At 41.7% G+C, this 27,020-nt stretch overlaps 1 protein-coding gene across 1 annotated transcript in view; it reads right to left on the minus strand.

Annotated features, from left to right (window-relative positions):
* The window catches only part of LOC132864475 (NLR family CARD domain-containing protein 3-like), a 1,256,659-nt gene that overhangs the window by 1,180,285 nt on the left and 49,354 nt on the right, over nt 1–27,020 (minus strand). The window contains exons 10-11 of the mRNA XM_060897892.1: nt 6,807–6,983; nt 6,283–6,428 (exon numbers count right to left, since the gene is read on the minus strand). Coding sequence (XP_060753875.1) covers nt 6,283–6,428; nt 6,807–6,983 — 323 coding nt within the window. The remainder of the gene's footprint in view (nt 1–6,282; nt 6,429–6,806; nt 6,984–27,020) is intronic.

Raw genomic sequence — 27,020 nt, forward strand, 5'->3', positions numbered from 1 at the left:
TCTGGTGTCTTTCATGGAAATATTGGAGATTCTGGTCAAAGATGCACTCACCTTTGCTCACTCAGTGAGACGCCGGAGGAGAGGAAAACACGCTGGTGCACTCGTGTGTCTCCATTGGTATGGACTTCGCATTCCACAATCTGCGATATTTCTCTCCAGTGTGCACTTATTGTGCAACATATTGAATGAACTCCAGCTGCTGGTGGGGAGAAACAGGGACTTTCACTCATCTTCTGTTTTATACTTCACAGAGATGTGGTTATGCGGACTAATCCCAGACTCTGGGCTGCAGCTGGCTGGGCACGGTGGTGTAAGTGGTTAACACAGTTGCCTCACAGCAAGAAGGTTCTGGGTTCAAGCCCAGCAGCCGGCAGGGGCCTTTCTGTGTGGAGTTTGCATGTTCTCCCCGTGTCTGCGTGGGTTTCCTCCGGGTGCTCCGGTTTCCCCCACAGTCCAAAGACATGCAGGTTAGGTTAATATGGGACAGGCTTGGGCTGAGGTGCCCTTGAGTGAGGCACTGAACTCCCAACTGCTCCCCAGGCGCTGTTAGCACGGCTGCCCACTGCTCTGGGTATGTGTGTGTGCTCATTGCTCATGTGTGTGTTCACTGCTTCAGATGGGTTAAATGAAGAGAAGAATTTCACAAGTGATGAATAAAGTTGGTGTTGTTATTCTTCTTCATCTTCTTCTTCTTCCAACTTTTCAGAGCGGACCGTAACACAGATCTTTCCGGTAATACAAAGGGTGGTGGAATCTGTTTTTACAACCCCGATTCCAAAAAAGTTGGGACAAAGTACAAATTGTAAATAAAAACGGAATGCAATGATGTGGAAGTTTCAAAATTCTATATTTTATTCAGAATAGAACATAGATGACATATCAAATGTTTAAACTGAGAAAATGTATCATTTAAAGAGAAAAATTAGGTGATTTTAAATTTCATGACAACAACACATCTCAAAAAAGTTGGGACAAGGCCATGTTTCCCACTGTGAGACATCCCCTTTTCTCTTTACAACAGTCTGTAAACGTCTGGGGACTGAGGAGACAAGTTGCTCAAGTTTAGGGATAGGAATGTTAACCCATTCTTGTCTAATGTAGGATTCTAGTTGCTCAACTGTCTTAGGTCTTTTTTGTCATATCTTCCGTTTTATGATGCGCCAAATGTTTTCTATGGGTGAAAGATCTGGACTGCAGGCTGGCCAGTTCAGTACCCGGACCCTTCTTCTACGCAGCCATGATGCTGTAATTGATGCAGTATGTAGTTTGGCATTGTCATGTTGGAAAATGCAAGGTCTTCCCTGAAAGAGACGTCGTCTGGATGGGAGCATATGTTGCTCTAGAACCTGGATATACCTTTCAGCATTGATGGTGTCTTTCCAGATGTGTAAGCTGCCCATGCCACACGCACTAATGCAACCCCATACCATCAGAGATGCAGGCTTCTGAACTGAGCGCTGATAACAACTCGGGTTGTCCTTCTCCTCTTTAGTCCGAATGACACGGCGTCCCTGATTTCCATAAAGAACTTCAAATTTTGATTCGTCTGACCACAGAACAGTTTTCCACTTTGCCGCAGTCCATTTTAAATGAGCCTTGGCCCAGAGAAGACGTCTGCGCTTCTGGATCATGTTTAGATACGGCTTCTTCTTTGAACTATAGAGTTTTAGCTGGCAACAGCGGATGGCACGGTGAATTGTGTTCACAGATAATGTTCTCTGGAAATATTCCTGAGCCCATTTTGTGATTTCCAATACAGAAGCATGCCTGTATGTGATGCAGTGCTGTCTAAGGGCCCGAAGATCACGGGCACCCAGTATGGTTTTCCGGCCTTGACCCTTACGCACAGAGATTCTTCCAGATTCTCTGAATCTTTTGATGATATTATGCACTGTAGATGATGATATGTTCAAACTCTTTGCAATTTTACACTGTCGGACTCCTTTCTGATATTGCTCCACTATTTGTCGGTGCAGAATTAGGGGGATTGGTGATCCTCTTCCCATCTTTACTTCTGAGAGCCGCTGCCACTCCAAGATGCTCTTTTTATACCCAGTCATGTTAATGACCTATTGCCAATTGACCTAATGAGTTGCAATTTGGTCCTCCAGCTGTTCCTTTTTTGTACCTTTAACTTTTCCAGCCTCTTATTTCTCCGTCCCAACTTTTTTGAGATGTGTTGCTGTCATGAAATTTCAAATGAGCCAATATTTGGCATGAAATTTCAAAATGTCTCACTTTCGACATTTGATATGTTGTCTATGTTCTATTGTGAATACAATATCAGTTTTTGAGATTTGTAAATTATTGCATTCTGTATTTACAATTTGTACTTTTTCCCAACTTTTTTGGAATCGGGGTTGTATGTAAACAGTGGCTGGTGCAGTGATGTGTCAGTGATCATGCAACACTGTTCTCCTGACCTGTAATCATTTATCATTAATTATAAACTCTTCTACTTGCCACATGAGTTCGCATCATTCATTCTGATCAGTGTTTAACATTCCACTACAGGCCAACATGCAGAACGCACAGTGCATGCTGGCCGATTAGATAGTGGGTGTGGAGCAGACTAACCTGGACTCCCTAGTTATTGTCCTCTGTGACTGTAACAAAGTTAACCTCAGCCACAAACTACCAAAATACAGTTTATCAAATGCTCGACCAGAGAGGAGAATATTTTGGATCACTGCTACACTACAGTTAATAATGCCTATCACACCGTCCCCCGTGCTGCACTGGGCCACTCTGACCACATCATAGTCCACCTAATTCCTGCATACAGGCAGAAATTAAAGCTGAAACCTGTAGTGAGGACATCAAAGATGTGGCGCAATGAGGCTTCAGGCGTGCTTGGACTGCACAAAATGGGATGTGCTCAGGACTGCCCCCAATAGTCTGGATGAGTTTCTATAGCATTCGACCTCTCGCCTATTATATAACCAGGGTTACAGTGGGGGTGGGTCCTCTGGTAACTGCGAGAGTTTGACTCCCTACTCGCATCGGTACTGCAGTGTGCCTTGTCAGATGGCAATAGGTACCTTTTTTTTATGATGATCTTTGGTATGACTCAATTGCGAGTAGAACTCACAATCTCCTGGGTGAAGGGTGAATACGCTAACCACTAGGCCAGCCTGCATCATGTCATATAAAAAAGTGCTCTTTACAACAAACACATTCAGTGTCAGTTTTCTGCTTGGCACACTTTCCACAGGGCAGCACGGTGGTGTAGTGGTTAGCGCTGTCGCCTCACAGCAAGAAGGTCCGGGTTCGAGCCCCGGGGCCGGCGAGGGCCTTTCTGTGCGGAGTTTGCATGTTCTCCCCGTGTCCGCGTGGGTTTCCTCCGGGTGTTCCGGTTTCCCCCACAGTCCAAAGACATGCAGGTTAGGTTAACTGGTGACTCTAAATTGAGCGTAGGTGTGAATGTGAGTGTGAATGGTTGTCTGTGTCTATGTGTCAGCCCTGTGATGACCTGGCGACTTGTCCAGGGTGAACCCCGCCTTTCGCCCGTAGTCAGCTGGGATAGGATCCAGCTCGCCTGCGACCCTGTAGAACAGGATAAAGCGGCTACAGATAATGAGATGAGATGAGACACTTTCCACATCAGCACCAGCTTGCTTCCAAACTCTTTTTCCTGCTTTCCTGACTTTGTGCTTATAAAGCTCCACGGATTTCATCATTAGACTCATCTGATAATTTGCTGCTGAAATCATTTCCCAGATGCAGATCGTCCTTTTTTCTGAGGTTCACACAGATATCCAGTTTCTCTGCTCTCCATATTCACTTGAAGATAAACTCTTTCTCATCTGACTAAATCCAGACTAACGAGGATGTTTACATCAGCTACACTTAACCTCCGGTACCTGGCTATCAGCAAATTTACATCACATCCTGGATGCCATATTGGTTGCCCCTGTGCAATTAAACTTGATGTGATTAATGACTTTTGCACATTTATGATCATCAATCAGGTGCCTGCACTCGTGTGCATTATTATAATGAGGGCTTGTACTATCAATATTGATCATGTTTAAATGCTGTACAGGTTCCCTTCATGTAAAAAAAAAAAGTTTATTACCATAATTCTGTTCATGTGAACATAGCCTTATAGTTTTTGAGAGAAAATGTTATGATAACGGGCGGCACGGTGGTGTAGTGGTTAGCGCTGTCGCCTCACAGCAAGAAGGTCCGGGTTCGAGCCCCGGGGCTGGCGAAGGCCTTTCTGTGCGGAGTTTGCATGTTCTCCCCGTGTCCGCGTGGGTTTCCTCCGGGTGCTCGGGTTTCCCCCACAGTCCAAAGACATGCAGGTTAGGTTAACTGGTGACTCTAAATTGAGCGTAGGTGTGAATGTGAGTGTGAATGGTTGTCTGTGTCTATGTGTCAGCCCTGTGATGACCTGGCGACTTGTCCAGGGTGAACCCCGCCTTTCACCCGTAGTCAGCTGGGATAGGCTCCAGCTTGCCTGCGACCCTGTAGAACAGGATAAAGTGGCTAGAGATAATGAGATGAGATGTTATGATAAAAACAAGCAGTACGAATGAAAATATTTTTTATTAGAACAAATAATTAGTTTCATTAAAGATCAACAGTTGTCTTTATTAATTTAAAATGTAAAAGGGTGCTAATATTTATTCTGGACAACGTTGTAAGTGTTTCATTCAAATGATCACACAGATGCACTCCTAACAGTGTGTATTCTCCTTGGTTAACTATTACCTGATCCTGATTATGGGGTGTGTTATTAGGGCCCGAGGACTGCAGGGCAGGAGTTCTCCACCAGAGGGCGCTATAGGTCTTACAGATTTTACAAATATTTTTTTTTCCTTCAGGACTTGGCCATTTTTGAGGGGTTCTCATGGGCAGAAACTCATGAAATGTGGCACACATGCACACACATCAGGCCTTGTGACAGCTACTCACAGACAGAACTTTGGGCCTGGGTGTGGCCCAGTGATTCTATAACACCACCATTTGTCACTGAATCTTGTGCCCGGCTCATAGCTGCACAAATATGGTAAACATGAGGAAGAAGCCTTTATTTGTCACATGTACAATCAAGCAAAGACGTACACAGTGAAATTCCTCCTCTGCATTTAAACCCCCCCCCCCCCCCCCCCCACACACACACACACACAGGAAGGTATTGTGTTTTGTCGTACTTCAAAACTAAAGGTTACACGTAAATCAAATTTGACATGAATCAGATGAACCACCTTGGAGGAATATTCAAAATGCAACACGCTCTGGGTGTGTGTGTGCTCATTGTTCACGGTGTGTGTGTGTGTGTGTGTGTGTGTGTGTGTGTGTGTGTGTGTGTGTGTGTGTGTTCACTATCCCTTTTTGGAAATGGAAAGTTCCTCAAACTGCTGGAAATGTGGGACGGGTTAGAACGCTTCACCAAAAGTGAAAGAGGTTTGAGGTGAGACTCCTGTCATACGTCCATCCTGGTGAGGGAAGAACCTTTAATTCTGAAAGACAGAGAAGAGCATCAGTGTAAACAAACATCAGTATACACACACACACACACATACGCAATAAAACTGAAACTATATGCTGCTACATGATGAATATTATTCAGTATCATCCAATACAGTAAAGAGACAGTAAGTCAGTAACTCACTGTAGTGTCTCCAGCGTACAGTGTGGATCCTTCAGTAGATCAGAGAGCTTATCTGTGAAAAAACTCAGTCGTCCAGGTACATAGTAATCTGTGGTTGGTTGAAGAGAGCAACTGGACTTGCTTGAAGATTCTTGAAAACGTTTCGCCTCTCATCCGAAAGGCATCCTCAGTTCTGTCTGACTAATAGGGAGTATCAGGTATTTATCCTCTCATGGATCATCATAGAATCCGAACCAGAACGCCGATGGCTGCACGGGAGGTGGCTGATAAAAGATGTCATAGACACCCACCTCTGTTCAATAATGGTCGTTCCAGGTTGACGAAAATTAACGATCCTCTCTGGCTAAGATGTCTGCCAGTTTTCTGGAAGTCCTCTCATACTCCCGCACCAGTCGAAGGGATCTCATCCCAAAGTGCGTAGAAACATATCTGTGAAAAAACTGTGACCATTATTGAACAGAGGTGGGTGTCTATGACATCTTTTATCAGCCACCTACAGTGCAGCCATCGGCGTTCTGGTTCAGATTCTATGGTGATCCATGGGAGGATAAATACTGGATACTCCCTATTAGTCAGACAGAACTGAGGATGCCTTTGGGATGAGAGGCGAAACGTTTTCAAGAATCGTCAAGCAAGTCCAGTTGCTCTCTTCAACCAACCACAGATTAGATCAGAGAGCAGCTTCACTCCTGATTCTCCTGGATTGTTGAGGCTCAGATCCAGTACTCTCAGGTGTGATGAGGGATTTGACCTCAGAGCTGAAGCCAGAGCAGCACAACCTTCATCCGTAATACTGCAGTTACACATCCTGCAAGAAAGAAAACCTTCTCACACTTAACACACTCAGTTTTAGCATCGAAAACATCATCTACACAAAATCTTTATCTACAGAACACTTACTCTCCATCTCACACACACTACAATCAAAACAGGCATATCCGGTGATTATCATCATATTATTATTATTATTTTCATGATAGAAAATATTCAAGAGTTAAGCAATTACAGACTTGGAAACTCAGATGAGCGTCTGCATGCACAAATTTCACACCGCGGCCAGCATGTGTCTGATATGCCGACTGAAAATCTATCAGATCACTACAATTAAAATGACCACAGATGAAAAGTGGATGTTATTGTGTTTATTAGAACTCTACTGTGTGTGTGTGTGTGTGTGTGTGTGTACCTCAGTATCTCCAGTGTACAGTGTGGATTCTCCAGTCCATCAGAGAGCAGCTTCACTCCTGAATCCTGCAGGTTATAATTGTAACTCAGGTCCAGTTCTTTCAGTCTGGAGGAGTTTGAGCTGAGAACTGAGGACAGAACTCTACAGCTTTCCTCTGTCAGTTTACACGCACTCAGACTGGAAGAGAAATGATGAAATATCAGGTGAAAATTCAAATGAAATCTAAATTGCTTGAAACTGCTCTCACTGAATTCAGAATTGAATGCTAAACAACATACTCTTTTTTACAGAATTAAAACATGTTTATCTGTTCTTGAGATATTACAAACCAAAGCTTGAAGAAATGCCTTAATTTTTAGAAAACTGCCGTAATATTCTGTATGAGGATCACATGGTGCAAAATGGGCCTCATTATAACCAATGAGCTCAAATGTTTTTTCTTCATAACTGTTCTATTTTTCAAAATATTTACATGGAAATTGGCAGCACATAGATGGTTGTATATTGAATACAAAGTTTAAAAAGTTAGTAAAAACAAAATCATGCAAATTAGCATTTAATTAGTATTAATTACCCTAATTAGGTAAAAACATTAAATCAGTACACTCTTCTTCAAAGTTAATAAATGGCTTTATTTGTGAAATATAAAGCTGATCTTAACTCTCATGTATACATCACAAAGGAGAAAATCAAGGTTAATTAAAATACAATTATAAAATCTGCATAAATAATCACTGAATGTCATTCACATCTACCATTCTCTATCAAAATAAAAAAGGAATAAAAGATTATTTCTAATCCCCTCTTTGTGCTCTGTAGGCCTTTGTATTTCTCAGTAGCGCCTACTAGTGTTTATATGAAAGAATATAAATGATTATTTTGATTAATATTCACAGCTTTCAAGGTGAACCTCGAAAAAACTGTCTGATCCACATCCAATAAACAATTAACTCAACTGAAATTGACGCTCGCATTTCTGACTTCCATTTTTTTAAAATCTCATTCCGACCACTAAGATCTCAATATTTTTCACCAAAACAACTACAGTTATATTCTAAAATAGTTATTTACTTACATGAATCAGTTTGATTTGAAAAAAAAAAAAAGTAGATAAAGCTATGAAAACTCAAAGTCTCCCATGAATCAGAACATCAAAACTAGCAGAGGTAAAATGTTGCTGAATCCTTCATCAGAAACAGTGAGAGCGAGAGAACATCCCTATAGAGGATTTCGGCCTACGTCATTGTTTCCATAGCGACAATATTTATGCCGCCATTTTGACGGTCACAAATATGGCAACGACCGGTAGCAATACACTGTTGATCATGACGAAGTCCCATTGTCGAGTATTTTATCCGGCCTAGATGACGCGAGTAAGAAGCGATATCACCAGAAAATCAATGATGCTGGTGTACGTGATCCATACACGTTACCAGGCTATCTTTTTCTGGCTTTGCAGCGGTGCAGCGCGGGTGATCTTCCTGACCTGCAGTCAGGCGTGTGGGAAACACCAGGGAAAAAACATAAAAGAAAAAAAGGAGCGAGATGCAGAAAACACCTTCACTATCCAGCGACGTAGGGCATTTACAGGGCGAGCAGAGGGAGAGGTATTTGCAAAAATTGAGGTTAGCAGGCTTAGAGAACGACGTTTACCTGCTTCCACCAGGATTGTTCACTGACGTACGGAAGTACACGAAGTCCTCGTCTTTACCTGACTTTGGCCCACATGATCTGTATATCTATGTCGTTAAAAACCAGGCTGGGTAACATGCCTACATCAGCGGGTCGTCCCTGGAGCCGGTGGTCGCCATCTTATTACAGCTAAGGTTTGTTCACATTTTCATTTACTTTCGGTCCTCAGGATAAACAAAATGTTATTAAATGTCATTGAAATAACTTCTTAGTCTGTTGAGACATGGCCCGTTATAAATTTGCTGTTACCAGGCAATGACCAAGAACTGTATTATTAGGGTCGGTGTAGTTGTAGCAGTGCACTAGCAGCTAGCTGTTAGCACTAGCTAATGTCAACAACATAGTAGCTAGTATGTTACTGTAGCAATGTTTACGTTCAGTCATTTGGATGACTGTTAAAACCTTTCAGTCTCAAGTTTTTCCTTTACTGTATTTACTAGTTTACTGAGCTAGCACACTCGGGCAGGCTGGGAGCGAGCGCGCTAGCTCGGGCAGGCTGGGAGCGAGCGCGCTAGCTCCCAGCCTGCCCGAGCTAGCGCGCTAGCTCCCAGCCTGCCCGAGCGAGCGCGCTCGCTCCCAGCCTGCCCGAGCTAGCGCGCTAGCTCCCAGCCTGCCCGAGCTAACGCGCTCGCTCCCAGCCTGCCCGAGCTAGCGCGCTCGCTCCCAGCCTGCCCGAGCACGCTAGCTCAGTAAACTAGTAAATACAGTAAAGGAAAAACTTGAGACTGAAAGGTTTTAACAGTCATCCAAATGACTGAACGTAAACATTGCTACAGTAACATACCAGCTACTATGTTGTTGACATTAGCTAGCTTGACTTTCAAAATGGTGGACACCGGGGCATCACATGACCCTGTGACGTCACGTCGAAATCCTCTATAAAAGTGATCTGATTGATATTGACGAGTAGTCCAGTGGGAAACCAATCAGGAGAGCGAGAGAGCGAGAGAGCGCTTTCCTGTGACTCAAAAAGCACCGGCAGTTTCCCGACGTCCCACGAGCAGAGTTTTTACTCTGTTGTACCAACTTCAACCTGCCATTACTCCCAAAGTACTGAACAGATCTTAACCAGATACATTTTTTTTGGAAAGCAGAGATAAGCTTTTTAATGATGGTATTCACGATAGAAAATATTCAAGAGTTAAGTAATGACAGATTTGGAAACTTAAATGAATGTCTACAGGCACAATAAGCCCCCAAGCATAACTATAGTACATCACTGGTTTACTGCAGTGCATTATGGCAGATGTTAGATTAATTTTATGAGAGAGGAGCAATTTTGTCATGCTCTGTCATTGAAGAAAATGAAATTGGTGATTTAAAGAGGTGGATAAACAAGAAGGTTTACAGCAGGGAAATCTTAATCCAGATCAAGCCTGGTGAGAAGGTAAGACATAAGTGACAAGAATTCCTACAACCTAGAGATTGACCAAGTCTACCATACTGTACAACAATAACATCAAATCTCAGAATGTCTTATCAAAACATTTATACAGTCAAGCTGGAAATTCTGCACACCCCTTTCACCTTCTCCATGTTTTATTATGTTACAGACTTATTCTACAATAGACTGAGTTCATTTTCTGTCTCAAACATCTACACACAATCCGCAGTAATTACGAAGTGAAAACACGTTTTTAGCAAATATACAATTTTATTTTACTGACAAAAATTGGTTATTTAGGGGTTACATATCTATGTACAGGGCTCTGGACAAAGGCAGTACCTTTGTAGCCTGGCAGCTGCACCCTTTGGGGTGGACGGGCACACTGGTCCTCATCCAGTTCATAAATCTCTCATGTGCTAGCAGGCTAAAACATGTGAGGGGTGATGTCAACACTGCATCACTGGTGGAAGGGCTCTTTGGAACTCAACGGCTAAGTGATCAGGACCAGGGCACGCCATTTATGTGGACAGCGGCTGTGGCCGACCAGCTTTGGTTTGAAATGGTGGGGGTGACAGGCCTCTTCAGCCCGGTATAGCAACCTGCCTAGGAAAGGGAATTCTGACATAAAACCTATGACCTGAGGACCTTGCTGTCACTGTCCCAGCTTGCTAGGCCATAGCAGACAAATTTCGGGTGTAAAGGGTGGGGCTAGTACTACACACACTGCACTCCACCTAAAAGCTCCATTACACAGGCTGGAAGGGAATGTCCATGTCCTGTAGCAATGGGAAAGGGGTGAAAATGGCAGGTGGAAGACGTCACTGGAAGCCGCAGTCCCAATCCTGCATGCAGGTGGCTCAGGGGTAATGGGTCACCTGGCATTGATCTGGAGCCGACTACGTCACTCAGCAGCACCCTTGAGCACCCAAGCAACCTTGTTTAAGGACTGCACTGCTTGCCCCACATGGGGAGGGGCCTAGAAAAGGTGGCCTAACCAAAGCTCATCTTGCGTCAAACCCAGTTGGCTTGTTACAGTCAACAGGCATCTTCACATGCGGTCAGACAACATCACAGAAGAAAAGGTATCCTCAAAGCAGTGGCGGCTGCTGGTTTTTAAAACAGGGGAAGCCCATTTTACGCATTCATCGTAAAACCTGTAGGCCGGATATCAAAGCATAGAAAGGTGTGCCCCATTAGCATAGTGAACTAGACAACCCTACCTAGTGGCAGAAAGTATTTTTGCTTGTACATTTCATGTTATAGTCTGGCTTGCCAGGCTAGTGCCTCATATCCTTAATCAAAAATATCAAACATCCAAAAATCACTGGCTATTCAACGAAGAGCCTTGAACATCATACCCTGATATGCAACACAGAGTCTTTAACACAACACCCAGCTGTGCAACACATCCTTGAACATCTTCTGCAACACAGTCTGGAAATTCATAACCAGGTAGGCTATGCAACACACAGAACCTTGAATATTATACCCAGGTATAACCTATAACACAGAGCCCACCATTCTCTTAACATTACTGAACAATATACACACTTCAGATTCATGAACATTATATGATGCACACTATTTATACACAAATTCTGCCCTCCGCTCCTTTTCCAGAAAATGGTCTGTAACCCTGTCATACCAGCTGGTTGTGCTTTCCAGAGACTTTACCAGTTTCTGTTAGCAGCTAGCACTGCAGATCCCAATAAGGCTCAAGCTAGCCTACAACCAGATTGAACTACAAATGAAATAAACGAGTGAATTCACGAATGATCAAACTGATAGAATGGATGAAAGTTAACAGAGCACGAGTAATATTTACATTTATTTACAGAGTAATGTACAGAGACATCAATGAGAAGAACCGTTTATATGAAAAGAAATTCGGACAACACTTTGGCACACAACTACACTTTCTCGACATCCGCTAGGGACTGATCATGCTTCTGTGTTCCTCGCCGACGCCGAAGTACAGAGCCCGCCCTCCTCATGTCTTTCAAACACTACCTCCAATAATCCTTCATCAGCCCGGCTTCTTGCCCCTCCCACTGTCTCATTAGTCCCAGAGAAGCCCGGTTTCCCTGGAAGTGACAATTTTGTCGATTTTAACCAATAACAACTAGCCAAAATTAGCTGTTCAGAGCCCTCTCATAGACTGCAACGGATACCCGGCTGCCAGTCCATAGAGCCCATTGAAATAAGAAAGGTTACAGCCAGTGTTGCCAGATTGGGCGGTTTTAAGTGCATTTTGGCGGGTTTTGAACATATTTTGGCTGGAAAACGTCAGCAGTATCTGGCAATGCTGGTTACAGCCTGGCAGCAAAGGTGATTCTCGTAGCGAACTGCAAGTTCATCAGACATCACTCAAATAAGTTACAGGATAGTTATGAACGTAAATACAATCTTGGGCATATATTATGTTATGCAAGTTATTGTTTTAATGAGAATTCAATGTCGTAGATGCCGCAGTTTGGGGAGAGAATTTTAGGGGAAGCTCGGCTTCCCTTGTTGTCTCTGAGAAATCGCCCCTGCCTCAAAGTAGCATGCTGGAACATCCAAACCATGCTAGATGCAACCAGAAGCAACCGCTCTGTGCAATTTTTTTTTTTTTTAAATCTTCTGGCGCCCCTTGAGAGTGGCAGCCAGTTACAGCAGCACCTCTCTTACATTTTGTTCTTCACTTTTTTTTACCTTTTTAAATGTTCTTTTAAAGTTTTTCACAGTTTACTTAATTTCTTTTAACTACTATTTATTTTACTACACAAACTATGCTCAGAACACTAGTGTTTTTTCTGCTTGTTTGGAGATTTTTTTCATGCTCATGTTGGGGCAGTCGGCGTATAGCCATGGGGCTACCAGGGAACAGCTGTTAGCGCTCAGTAACACCGCTGTGATCCCCAAGGAGATTCCAGATATACCATGGGAATTAAGGAGACAGAGAAGGGGAAAATGTGCCGGTCCTGAGCATCATGGCAGGAAGAGATGCTACAAACCTGTCCTTCCATCTGTTATCATGGGGAATGTAAGATCTCTTCCCAGTTAAATGGATGAGTTAGCGGTGCTAACTCGGCACCAGCAGGAATACTGGCAGTGAGTCTGATGCTGTTTACTAAGACATGGCTAACTGAGCTAACTTCAGATGCTAACATTGCGCTTGATGGTTTCCAAATTCGGCATGCTGACAGGACAAAGGAGAGTGGTAAGAGGAAAGGAGGGGGACTGGCTGTGTTTATCAACGATAGATGGTGTAACCCAGGACACATAACTATTAAAGAGAAAATCTGCAGTAAGGATATTGAACTGTTAGTCGTTAGCATGAGGCAGTATGATTTACCAAGGGAATTCTCATGTTATCATGATAACTGCTTACATTCCCCCCTCTGCTGACGTGAAAGCGGCATGTGATGTTATCCACTCAGTCACAAGCAGACTGCAGACACAGCATCCACAGGCCCTCATCCTGATCTCTGGGGATTTTAACCATGCTTCCCTGTCCTGCGCTCTTCCCAATTTCAAACAGTACATAACATGCAGCACAAGAGACAATAAGACATTGGATCTGTTTTATGCCAACACCAAGGAAGCATACAGTACATCACCCCTCCCCCACCGGGTAAATCTGACCACAACCTGGTGCATCTCCTGCCAAAAGACGTAATTAGAGATGAAATCCCAGATGGAAGTAGGGGTTTTAAGATATTGTTTGATCCAATTTATTCTGAATGTATTGTTGAGGGAACTAAGGTCTATGAAGTTTAACTCCCCATTGTTGTTTGAATTCAGAACAACAGATTTTTGCATGTGGGTGGTTGACATGACATGGCCTTTTTTGGTCCAATGGGTCAAAGATAAGTATATTATAGAAAAATATGTCAAAAACTGTGGTGATATTGTTCAGAAAGTGCTGTTTTATATGAACATACAGAGCATTCATGTGATTAATTTTCCATTTTTTCACAATTTTCAACCAAACCAGAAAAAACTCATATGGCGTGACTGTCCCAAGCACATTTCACAAAGTTTGATTTTGAATAAAAACAAAAAAATGGATTCATTTTCTGTTTATTCAATCATATATTGATAACCCAGATGTCTACTTGTGAGACTACTTGGCTAAAAGTTCAGACATAATATTTTGAAGCCACCTTTAACTAAAACATTTTGTCCCAAAAATGGATATCATATGGTGTGCCTCCATATTCCTTTTTTTAAATGGGCAATTGTTTGGAGACCTTTGGGGAGTGGGGGTCCTCCTTCTTTCAGGAGGAAGAACAACACCTCAGAAGGACACTGAAAGTTAGAAGGTGAGTTATCTCTCTTCATGTTTTCAAAAAAAAAATCAAGTATATCCGGCACTCCTGCTTCAGTTCCCTTTTGCACTGTCTTTTGGTGCAACTCATTTTACACAAAAATGCCAAAATGAAATTACTTTTCAGTCAATATTATCTTTAAAACGATATTGTCATATTGTAGTTAGCATGGTTTTAGCATGTTAGCATAAAGGCACATTGCGTAATATCATGCTAAGTACATGAAACGTCATATGCTGTGACACATCATAAGGTGTGACAGGGGTTTCTTGTCACACTATATGATTATTTTGTCACACTATATGATAAGAACTGCATTTAAATACATAAATAATGCTCTTAGATACATATTTTATAACTAATAGTTAAGTTTATTGGGCGGCACGGTGGTGTAGTGGTTAGCGCTGTCGCCTCACAGCAAGAAGGTCCTGGGTTCGAGCCCCGGGGCCGGCGAGGGCCTTTCTGTGTGGAGTTTGCATGTTCTCCCCATGTCCGCGTGGGTTTCCTCCGGGTGCTCCGGTTTCCCCCACAGTCCAAAGACATGCAGGTTAGGTTAACTGGTGACTCTAAAAATTGACCGTAGGTGTGAATGTGAGTGTGAATGGTTGTCTGTGTCTATGTGTCAGCCCTGTGATGACCTGGCGACTTGTCCAGGGTGTACCCCGCCTTTCGCCCGTAGTCAGCTGGGATGGGCTCCAGCTTGCCTGCGACCCTGTAGAAGGATAAAGCGGCTAGAGATGAGATGAGACATTTTGATACAATATTATTCACAAATTTAATATTTATACACCAACTCAATTTGTTGAATCTCTACTTTCATAATAATAATTTTCTGCCAAATGTTTTACAGTGTTTAGTGGCACACTGTTTTTAATGATACATCATCAGCACACTGTTTTTAATGATACATCATCCGCACACTGTTCATCATCAGCTTGCTGTTCGGTCATTGTTTTGGTATCATCCTCATTTTGAAATGGATTTATGCATTAAATTAAAAAAAAAACGTTCAATGATTTACTAAAGATGATTAGAATTCATGTAGCTAATATTCAGCAGATTAAAATAAAAAGTGCAACATCGAATGAATACAGGAAGTGGATTGATTAATTAATTTGTTATAAACATGATTCTTTGCTACTTTGAGTCGAAGTCACTGTTCTATAATAATTTTCTGATTTTGCTGTAACTGAAACAGTGATTCCAGTCACTTGTCAAACTGTTTGGTTGTTTGTTAAATGCAGTGTTTATGACGTGACACCATATCATTTGGGGTGACATTCAAAATTTTGAAAAAAAAAAAGGCTTTTTGGTTATTAATCATAAATTGATCAGTGTGACAGATGGGGGAATAGTGCCAGCAAAGGTTACAAGCATTTTGATACTTTTATAACAAGGTATACCCAAATTAATTTGAAGTATATTGAAAGATTATGAGTAATCGTCTTTCTATGAGTGTTGATAAAGTAAAACAATCAAAATGTAACATATTTGCACATAAGAAATTATATACTTTTATATAGTAATGACAAAGAATCAGAATAAATTGACTTACAATATCACATTATACCCTTTTTTAAGTTAATGCAGAATAACGTTCATGTCACACCATATGACAATTTTAATCACTAAGTCCGTAAACTAGTGAATAAATGTAAATTTCAGGACAAAATCTGCAAGACCACATATTTGTTTGGAAATATAAGAGTTGGTAGAATATAATCCAATGAATTCCATGACTTAAATTTGATATTTAAAAAAAAATTTGCCCAAATATGTCAACCACCCATATAGTGGGTTTTATTTTTCCATAAGAAATTGTTTAGCATTTTATCAACAGATTTGCAAATGGAGTTCTCAACATGTAATGACTGGGCAGCGCAGGGTAGACGAGAGATACCTTCCACCTTAGTGAGCAGAACAGAGACAAGTCTCTTTGGAACCACAGGTTAAGACCCTTCTGTGTCTTTTCAATTATTGGGGAGAAGTTTAGATTGACTCTGGATTTTCCATCTTTAGTAATATGGAATTTCTCACCGGAATATTACAGATTGAATTTACAGAACAATTATTCACCGGCAACAATTCACATTGATTAAGACTGAGTGAGAGCCCAGATGCCATGGAGAAGGACTGGATAGTGCTGCATGCTACTAATATCTGGGAAGCATCTTTGAGAAACAGGGCCGTATCATCCACCAGCTGACTGATTATTATTTCCTTGTTTGCAATACTAATGCCTTTAATAAGACTGTTTTTAATGTGTACATTGAGAAGTTGGGCAGCCAGAAGAAAGAGGTATACAGATAGAGGACTCCCTTACCGGACTCCACGATTTAACAGAAATCTCGGGGAGGTGCTGCTGTTTAGTTTAATACAGCTGTTCCCATTAGTATATAAGGTTTGGACTGATTTGCAAAAGATAGATTAGATAGAACTTTACTGATCCCTTTGGGCGGGTTCCCTCAGAGAAATTAAAAATGACCAAAACCAAATTTGTTTAGAGCTGACATCATAAAATCATGTTCCAAAGAATCAAAGGCTTTATAGAAGTCTAAAAAAAGAATAAAACTCTCATCATGAACCAACTCTGAATAATCTAATACATCTAAAATTAATCTCACATTGTTAGAGATAGGCCTATCGCATAAAGCCAGATCGACTCTCATCTATGATGGTATCTAAGGCAGGTTTCAGTCTATTGGCTCGTATTAAAGCAAAGATTTTATAGTCATTATTTAATAAGGAGATAGGGCACCAGTTGTCTAACAAGAGAGGATCTTTTTTTGGATTTAGGAATGAGGGTAATTAAACCCTGACTTAAAGTAGGGGATAGTGAACCTCCGTCAATGCTTTCTGCAAAGACTTATTTTAGAAACTTTAACATCAACGAAACTGACTTCATGTTAAAACTGTTAATGTTATAGTCATGCTGTCTGTTGTTGCCCAAATGAGGATGGGTTCCCTTTTGAGTCTGGTTCCTCTCGAAGTTTCTTCATGTCGTCTGAGGGAGTTTTTCCTTGCCACCGTCGCCACAGGCTTGCTCAATGGGGATAGATTAGGGATAAAATTAGCTCATGTTTAAAGTCGTTCAAATTCTGTAAAGCTGCTTTGCGACAATGTTGATTCTTAAAAGCGCTATACAAACAAACTTGACTTGACTTGACTAGAAACGGTGCTAAGCTCACAGAAAATTGCTAATAAATTCGGTAGTAAAGCCATCTGTTCCTGGTGATTTATTGATTTTTAGCTGATTTATAGCATTAGTAATTTCATTCAGTGAAACGGGTGTCACAGAAATCGCTATCGGCCTCAGATATCTGATTAGTATTAGGAATAGAATCAAAAAAGCTGGAGGCATTTTGATGACAGTATTTGGATGTGTAAAGATCACTGTAAAAACTAGCACAATATTTGGCTATTTCCTTTGGATCATCGGTAATCAACCCATCAATTCTTAATTGCTGAATGGAATTGTTTTTTGATTGCTGTCTTTCTCATCTGAAAAAGTCTGCAGAATTCTGCTCTACCTCTTCGAGCCACTTACAATGAGATCTAACGAATGCGCCTTCAGCTTTGCGTTTATATATTTCATCCAACCTACACTGCTGATTAATAAGATCAATCTTTTCTGATTCGGTGAGGACATCTACTGGTTTGGAAGTTAAAGATGTAATCTTAAGTATTGTATCATTTTCAACTGCTCTTCTTCTTTTAGCTTGGTCTCTACTGTATTTCCTCAGGTATTTAGCAATTTCATACTTTTAATAACTCCCAAGTATTGTTATAAAATTTTTCATTTCTAGCTTTGTTCCAGTAAAGCCCAATCAATCTCTCAATCTCAGTAGTTACTTCCTTCCTGGGCGGCACGGTGGTGTAGTGGTTAGCACGGTCGCCTCACTGCAAGAAGGTTCCGGGTTTGAGCCCCGTGGCTGGCGAGGGCCTTTCTGTGTGGAGTTTGCATGTTCTCCCCGTGTCTACATGGGTTTCCTCCGGGTGCTCCGGTTTCCCCCACAGTCCAAAGACATGCAGTTAGGTTGACGTGGGGCGGCCTTGGGCTGAGGTGCCCTTGAGCGAGGTACCGAACCCCTGACTGCTCCCTGGGTGCTCTGGTGTGGCTGCCCACTGCTCTGAGTGTGTGAGTGTGTTCACTGCTTCAGACGGGTTAAATGCAGAGGATGAATTTCACTGTGCTTGAAAGTGTGCATGTGACGAATAAAGGTTTCTTCTTCTTGTGTTTAAGAACAGTACTATTAAGTTTCCAGTATGAAGATTGAGGAGGACTGGAGGATAATAAAAGAATGAGAATATGGATAGTTTTATGGTCAGATCATGGTGAAGGTAAGATTTCTAAGACATTCTTCAAATCCTTGGATATAAGCCAAAAATCAATACGCAACTGCCTTGATAATGTTCTATTGCTCCACTTGTAGACTTCCTGCAGCGGGCGGGTATCCCTCCATGTATCAGTTAAATTAAAACTATGTAAGAGCATCTTCACATGAGAATGAGAAGGATCCAAACTCCTTGCAGGCCACCCATCCAAGTGATTATCCAGCACAACATTAAAATCTCCACCAAAAATAATAAGAGAACTTGGAAATTTAGATAACTAGTGAAGAAGTTGCTCTTCCAATTTGTCAAAATAATTACTGTTGTCCACTTGTGAGTTAAAACCATAAACATTGACAATTATGTAATTAACATTAGCAATTTCAAGTACCAAAAATATATAACAGCTATTTTTGTAACAATCAGAAATTAAGACTTTTCCATTGAAACGGTTTTTCAAAATACAGACGAGCGTTCAGACCCATGCAACAGCCATAAGTCACATCCCCATTTTGATCTCCAGAAATTAGCATCCTGTTCGGCTGAGTGAGATTCCTGTACAAAACAAAAGTCAGTATTGTCAGTACACTCAAACTTGAAGCTGGAGTAGAGCACATGGACAAATCCACGTTTGAATTTAAGTTTGGTCAGGAGCTGGTGTACAACATGCCGCTGAGCAACGGCCGCCTCGTTGAGCTCATTCCTGGAGGAAGCTCCGTCATCGTGCATTATGAAGAGCGTGTGGAGTTCATCCGCCTGGTGCAGAAAGCCTGGCTGGAGGAGAGTCTGGAACAGGTACAACACACACCTGAAGATACACCTGTACATGTCTGATCACACCTGGACTTAACCCTGTACACATGTAGCTGAAGGCACTGAAGGGCCTCTGTACACTTACCATGAACCCACCTGGGTGGAACTGAGCATACTGACACACACCTGAGTACAGATGGGCATGTCTGTACACACCTGGGGGAACCTGTACACACCAGGACCTAGTTATTCCTACATACACACCTGGACACATACTGCACACACCTACAGACGAATATTGGTAACTGCAGCATGAACATAAAAGAAGTCACAAGCACATCTGCAGTGAAAATCATAACACACGTTACGAACACAGAAACAGGCAACAAAGAGACATAATATGGAAAATGGAGGAGCAACAAAAAGACAAAAAAATGGGGGGTATACTACAAATGCAATACTAATGTAATCATAATCATGCTATAATAGGCAATCACTAAATTATATATCCAAATATCATTTTAACTAAATTTGAGCTTAATTACAGAATAGAAAATGCCACCAGTAGCACCTATTTATGAGTGTCTCAATAAGGCAGTCAGTGAATTTTGAGACACCCCCCCCCCATGTCAAACAATACAGATATTGAATTTAAAAAAAAAAACAACAATATTTAATGCTAAAAATGCTTAAAGTTTTTAATTCTTATTTTCATGTATTTCTGTGGAAGAGAGAGAACGACTGCTTAAACACAAATTAAGAATTGTGTGGTGTAAAAGTAATAAATCACCAGATTCTAGCAAGGTTAGGTGCCTTGCTCAAGGGCACTTCAGCCATAGATGGAGATGTAGGGAGAGGTAAGGGTGGGATTTGAATCTGCAACCCTGGGATCCAAAGACCAATTCCCTAACCATTAGGCCATGGCTGCCCTCGTTAACCTATAAGATCTGCATGACATGAAATTATGATTGCTAATGGAAAAAAAAAAAAAACACCTTTCGGAAGCTCTGCCTTGGATCACTTTTGTGTCCCCACCAATGTCAAAATCAAAGTTACTCCCTTGCTGTGAGGTGTGTGCGCGCGTTGTGCAGTGCGAAGGTGTGTGAGGAGAAACTTTGCTATTCTGCGTGTAACTGCGTGGCCATCAACACAGACATGAGTCCATGGGAAGAGTGAGACACACCAATGTTTGCATCAGTAACTGTAACACACATCTACATAATCACATCTGTACTATCCCATATAAACAGCTGTACAAAATAAACCACATTAAAAATGAGTGCAGATTAATCTGTACTGACGCAAGACTCAAGTGTCTGTTGCTTTTATTTCGAATGTGTTTTCATTCAGAGTAAATCCATCAGTAATGACTGAATAGTAGTGCAGAGAGAGAGAGAGAGAGAGAGAGAGAGAGAGAGAGAGCTGTGCTACATGCTAGGCTAAAAGCTAAAGACTAAGAGAACAATGCTTCTGAACCTTCTACTTTTTGGCTAAAGTCTGATCTCTGAAAAACAGACTGAGGGAACTCCAGCTCAGACTATCCACACAGAGAGAAGTGAGCGAGCGCTGAGATTGCTCTCAGGTGAAACTATAGTCGAGGGACACGACACTGCTCACCGGACTTACAGTATTTAATCAGGGCTTGACATTAACTTTTAAACCCACTCCCCCCCCCCCCCCCCCCAATATTATCACTTGCCCCCTACTTTGTAAGTACTACTTTTTTATTTTTCTAAAAAAAAAAAATTAGGAAAACCATAGAATAGTTGTGAATTGCAACATAAAATGAAGATCACACATTGAGTTGAAGTTTGGTTATTGATTAAGTTTATTATTAAGTTTGGTTATTGGTTACTTTTTACTTGTAACGGACAATAACCATTTTATCCAAAATAGTCTTTCCTGCCTTAGTCGATTTATTTCCATTTCATATTCATGCAGCTGTAGGTTCATTACTCCATAATGTAAAAATCATAAAATAGAAATCTATAACAAATTTTTTATGAAGAAAACAATAGGGTGCCAAGACTTTTGAACAGTATTGTGTTTGAGAATAACATATATATGGTATCATCCACTTCGAGGTTTAAAAAAAACCCCGCACTGTGTCATGAGAGAAAAGATAATGTTTGAGTTTAAAATTAGTGTTTAGTGTGTAGGTTGTGGGTGTTTTTATACAGACCTGGCAACCTGTAACTGAATCAGTGCAGCCAGTCTGTCCTGATGCAGCACAGTTTTGTTTGTTTTTTAATAAACCTAGAAGTGGATGATATAAAAAAAAAACCCTGATATATAAATATTTTGCACAGGACTGTGTTCCTCTGATAACCGAAACAAAGCTCCAGCTCTCTCTGCTCTTAATCTGTTCTGTTCTTTCAGGATTTATCACGCATGTCACTCCTTATTGAGTTTTTTTATGCCTGAGTTGTTTGAACCCAATCTGGGTTTTCTGTGTTGAATAAGGAAGCAGCTTCACCTGTAAGAAACTCAAACACTTTCATGAAGGAGCTAACTTGAATGCAAGCAGAAAAAAAAACCCCACAAAGGTTCTTAAGCAAACGCTTCCATCCTCACTTCTGACTTGTTTTTGTAAAATACATTTTAAATGCAATCGTGAATTTCTCTGGAGTTTTCAGGCTGAGCTCCTCTCCTCGTATTCTTTAGCCACTCATTTTCTCGTTGTTCTTGAAGCATTTGCTTCTATTTGTTAACATTTTTCTTGATAGTGGGGTGATGGTAATGCCTTTTTATCTATTTCTCTGTTTGAAGAAGCACAAACAGTGCAAAAATTAACTATATTGAAGACAGAGTAAGCCTAGCTTACATGAAAGATGGTGTCTGTCTGACCCCAGCTGTAATTATCACATGATGCGTGACATCACACACAAGGGGTCTATACACAGTACACGTACCATACTACACCAGCGGAGGTTTATAAAATAACTCGCAAAGCAGTAAATGAAACCGAGACTAAGAAAACAGCCAAGACATAATGGCAGATACGTAGTGAGGGATGCTTTTGGAAACTGAAATAAAAGATCAAAAAGCCTAATTTTTGTGGTGCTAGTTCATAATAAATGCTCATTCCAACTTGCCCGGTCGAGCATGTCGGGGACATATCCCACTTGCCCGAATGCATGCTTCACTTGCCCTGGGCAATTAGGCAGTGTTTAATGTCGAGCCCTGTTAATGATAAAAAATCATGCGTTTTCCCTCCTGTAGGAAATTACAGCCGCCATTATGGTCATTCCTCTCGTTACCATTGCTGTCGAAGACGTTTACATCTTCCCACAGCCTTATGATAAAAGAGGCACTTACAGTTTTCTTGAACGCTGTTAGCAAACAGGAATCAGCACACCCTGATGAACTCTTGATTATTGCTGTTGATTTTAATGAATCAACACTACATCCGTTCTCCCCTCCACTGTCCCATAAGGGGGAACAACCTCCAGGGCCCGAGCCCACCAAGGAACTCCCCACCACCACCCTGGACAAGCCGATCACGTCTCTGTTCCTGCTGCCTGCAAACTCTCAGCTCTTCAAATGGGAGGAGTCTTCAGCACCGGTGTGGTCTGAGGGAGCGGAAATGATACTCCAGAACTGTTTGGAATGCTCTTTGAAAAATGCCCCAGCCAGAAGCAACCACTCTATTGCTGGGTTGCATCCAACATCACCTCTGCCTCATTAGACATGCAAGACATGAAGTGGTGGTCAGCTGAGCTCACTATTCACAAAGCATTACTATTGTTGGAGTGCCTCAAGAATTGTTAAAGTGCGCTATACTGGTGTTGTTTTGCGCTGCTCAAATCAAACAAACCGTGAAACTGATAAAAGTTTCTTCTGGGTTCCCCATGAAGTGATAAAGGGTGAAAGAGCAAAGGATTTGACCAAAAGACAATGAGAGAGGTGGCTCTTGAATCTTTCGCTGTGATGGAAGGGGGCAGAGTCAAAGAACGCTCGAGTTTGCAGTGATCACTTTGTGAAAGGTTTGTAAATTCCTCTGATTTATTTTGTTTGGATTCACAAATCACTTTTCTGACCATTTTCTGTTATTTCGTGATGTTTTGAGGTTCAGAAGATGTTTGTCTTCAGATGTGTTTTTGTTTCCTGTTTAATCGCCATATTGTAAACTAACCCGTGTATAATGCATCTAATCCCCAGGACTTTAGAGAGGTTTCTGTGGATCTTTGTGAATGATTTAGCTGGAAGAGAAGAGCAGGAGGATTGGGAACCAAGTGGTTTGTTTTCACCCGATACTAAAACCTGTAGCATCCTAACAACCATCGCAAAGACACGTACAAAAAGCCCAGAAATTCCTCCTTATCTGACCAAAAACGATACAGGATTTATCTTGTCATGTCCTGATCCCCAGATCTTTAACCCAGACACATATAAAAAGTTGTTCTCCTCCAGGCTCTTCCAGGTTTTCATGTGTGTCCATGTAGAACAGGGGTGTCCAAACTGATCCATAAAGGGCCGTGTGGCTGCAGGTTTTCATTCCAGCCATGCAGCAGCACACCTGACTTGGCTCATTCAATCAACTGAACTGTCTTCACACAGTCAAATACTTGCAGCCACACCCACCCTTGATTAAAGGGTGGGTGTGTCAGTTGATTGAATTAGCCAAATCAGGTGTGCTGCTGCATGGCTGGAATGAAAACCTGCAGCCACACGGCCCTTTATGGATCAGTTTGGACACCCCTGATGTAGAACGATGTCTGCAGCACCAGGTAGTTGGAGATGTTGAGGAACTCAATGGATGGATCACTTTCCAACTCATCAGAAAAATCCTTCTTTATTAACGTGTAAGGATCTAATCCCATTGAGTGGTTTCTAGATCCACTTCTTTTGAGTGTACTTATTGGTTTTAATAACTTGCTTGTTTGCTGAACACAAACATGGCAATAAGTTCTTGTGTTAATGGACCAGACTCCACTTTTGGATCATTAATCCCTTTTGACTGAGAATGACCTGCATGCAGGGTTTGGCTTCTGGCACATCCATACAGTTTTAAATACAATACCTACAATTACAAACAGTTTGTTTCTATTGCATTTATTTAATCCCTAGGCTCCCATCTGTAACAGGGAGTGATGTCGTATCCCATTAATACATTTTACAGTAGGTTATTAGATTCTAATAGAATATATGAGACAAAATAATCGGGGATCTTTTTTAATGACCTCAGACTCATTACAAGTATGAATAGATGGGAGTTTAAAGTAGAAAAGGTTGCGAACTCCTGCTATAGAGGAGATTATGGATTACAGACACATTGTGAAGATCAGCATCTCTCCCTCATCTCACACATTCCCTGAGCATGTAATGGAGGGTTTCAGTCAGTGAAGTGTGTGTGTGAGATAATACTCCATAATGCCTCACTTGAAGAGGGAAAATAGTTCACAGGTGACTCTGTGATTCTTTGTATTCAGGATCCAGGATTTAAGTCCAAAAATCATATTCAGAGTCATGTTACATTTTCCCCCACTTACTAATTCATTAATTGGTGTAAGCTTTTTATTGTTGTTTATTGAGTAAATACTACCCATAATTACAGTTTTTGTTTATTTATTTATCTATTAAAAACTGACATGCCATAGTTTTTATCTGATCATAAATTGAGCGTAGTGTAGTTCCAGCAGGCCACGAAGTCAAGCTCCGCCCTCAATCCCAGCTACATTAGCTGACTGCAGCTGATCTCAAGCCAGGCCACATCACCTGTCAGCTCAGCTGATCCCCTTCTCTGCATTCTGTTGACATATCTCTCATAGAGCACTTTATTTAAGCTGCTTTAACCTGCTGACCTTTGCTGCTTCCTCTGCAAGCCATTTTGCAAGACGGCACCATTTCCATTCACCAGAGCACTCATTTGGCAAGTTGAAGTTTTCTGCTCCCAGGATTAATGAATGGCCTGTGCCCAGGCTCCTGGAAATCTTGCTAATAAATAGCATTGCAACTGCAGTTGGAGCTTCCCTCGAGGAACTGTTGGTGTTGTTGTGGGGGCCTCCACATCGAGCCCCAGCTGCAGATCTTTTCAGCTTCTTTGATCCTCAGGACGCTGCCGAAAATTAAAATGCTGCCGTACCTTCATGCAGTCCCAGCTCCGGCTGCTCCACCGCCCAAAGAAAGTGCGAGTCTAAACCCCAGCAGCCACACCAGCGGACACAAATAACTTTTTGTCAGCCTTGTCCAGCATCACTTGCCACCATGAACTCCAGAATTTAAGCCCTGGAATCTGGTCAGCTCCCTCAACATGTTCGTGTTTCCCGGTAACAGTGAGTGTGTTTAAATCCTCCATGCTCCCAAATTAGCTGTGGGGCCAGCTCCTGTGTTACAGAACGATGATTTCACCAGCCAACTACTCAATTTGATCATTTGTGTAATCCCTGTAGTGTTTACACGTGACATCATCAAACCGGAAGTTGGCCATGTTGGCGGCATTGTACACATCAACAGGAAAGCAATCTTTGTGAATTTTTCCATAAACTAACCAAATAGTGGTGAATTACTGCAATGTTTTGGGTTGCCACAATCACTCAGATCATGAGAAGCATCTGCACTTTTACGGATTACCTAAAATAATCAAAAATTAGGGGGAGGAAACCAGAAAATTGTCAGAGGAGCGTCGTCATCTCTGGCTTGCCAAACTAAACCAGGATCTGACCGACAGAAATCCAGACATCATAAGCGTGTTCTGTTCACTTTGTATCAGGTATGAGTTTTTTTAAGTTTTGATCAATGTCTTAAAATTAAAACGCGACACTATATATCTACTGTCTAGCCATGATGGTGCTTCTGTATGTTCTCTTGAGAGTAAGCTAAAGTTAAAAATCACAATCAGCCATCTGCTGTCAGCTGAGGTCGGCCCACAGGGGATGTGCACTCATGATCTACAGTATATCACTGTACATGTACACAGTACACGTACACAGTACACACCTTTACTTTCACCAGACGTTTGTCACCAATTTCCATGATTTTCATTCCCTGACCCAGCCACAGCACATCTGGTTAAAGGACATCCACTCTGGAGATTACGGATCTCCCACGGCAGTGCCAATCCGGATCCGGGATGGGAATTCCATCTCACCTGAACTCATTTCCTGGTTTTCACCGCTACATATTTAAAGGCCATTCTCAGACTCTAACTTTGCTAGAATGTCTTGTTTTGCTACTCTAGCCATTTCTGTGCCTCATTGTGTTTCATGGCTTTTCTCTCTAGCTTATTTTCTAGTTCATGGTTTTTGCACTAAGATTTTTTTTTTCTTGTTCATGGTTTTTTTGCACTAGTGCTTTTTCTTGTTCATGGTTTTTTGCTCTAGCATTTTTGTCCTTACCTGTTGTGTTTTTGTCAAGTTTTTGTCTCTTTTTACCCAGACTATTTTTGCCATTTGTGTTTTTGTCCTGTTTGTTTACCTTTTTGCCATGCCCTTTTTTTTTTTTACCTGGATTAAATCATCTTATTTATTGGATTACTGTCTGTGTTCTGCTTTTGGATCCTGATCTCACCACACCTCCACCTCCCCTAACAGTATGTTCTGGCCAACATTGATCCAGCGGAACTCACCCATCTGAGAATGGCCATCCAGCAGCAAGGGACTCTACTCCGGACCCATCAACAAGACCTCCAGCAGATCACCCAGAACCTCACCACCCTGTCCAACTCACTCAACCTCCTCACCACACCAGGGAGTGGGGAACAGTGGTCTGGGACGCCGATGCGCCTTGTTGCTCCAG

Source organism: Neoarius graeffei, chromosome 17 (genome assembly GCF_027579695.1).
Source record: "Neoarius graeffei isolate fNeoGra1 chromosome 17, fNeoGra1.pri, whole genome shotgun sequence".
NCBI lineage: Eukaryota > Metazoa > Chordata > Actinopteri > Siluriformes > Ariidae > Neoarius > Neoarius graeffei.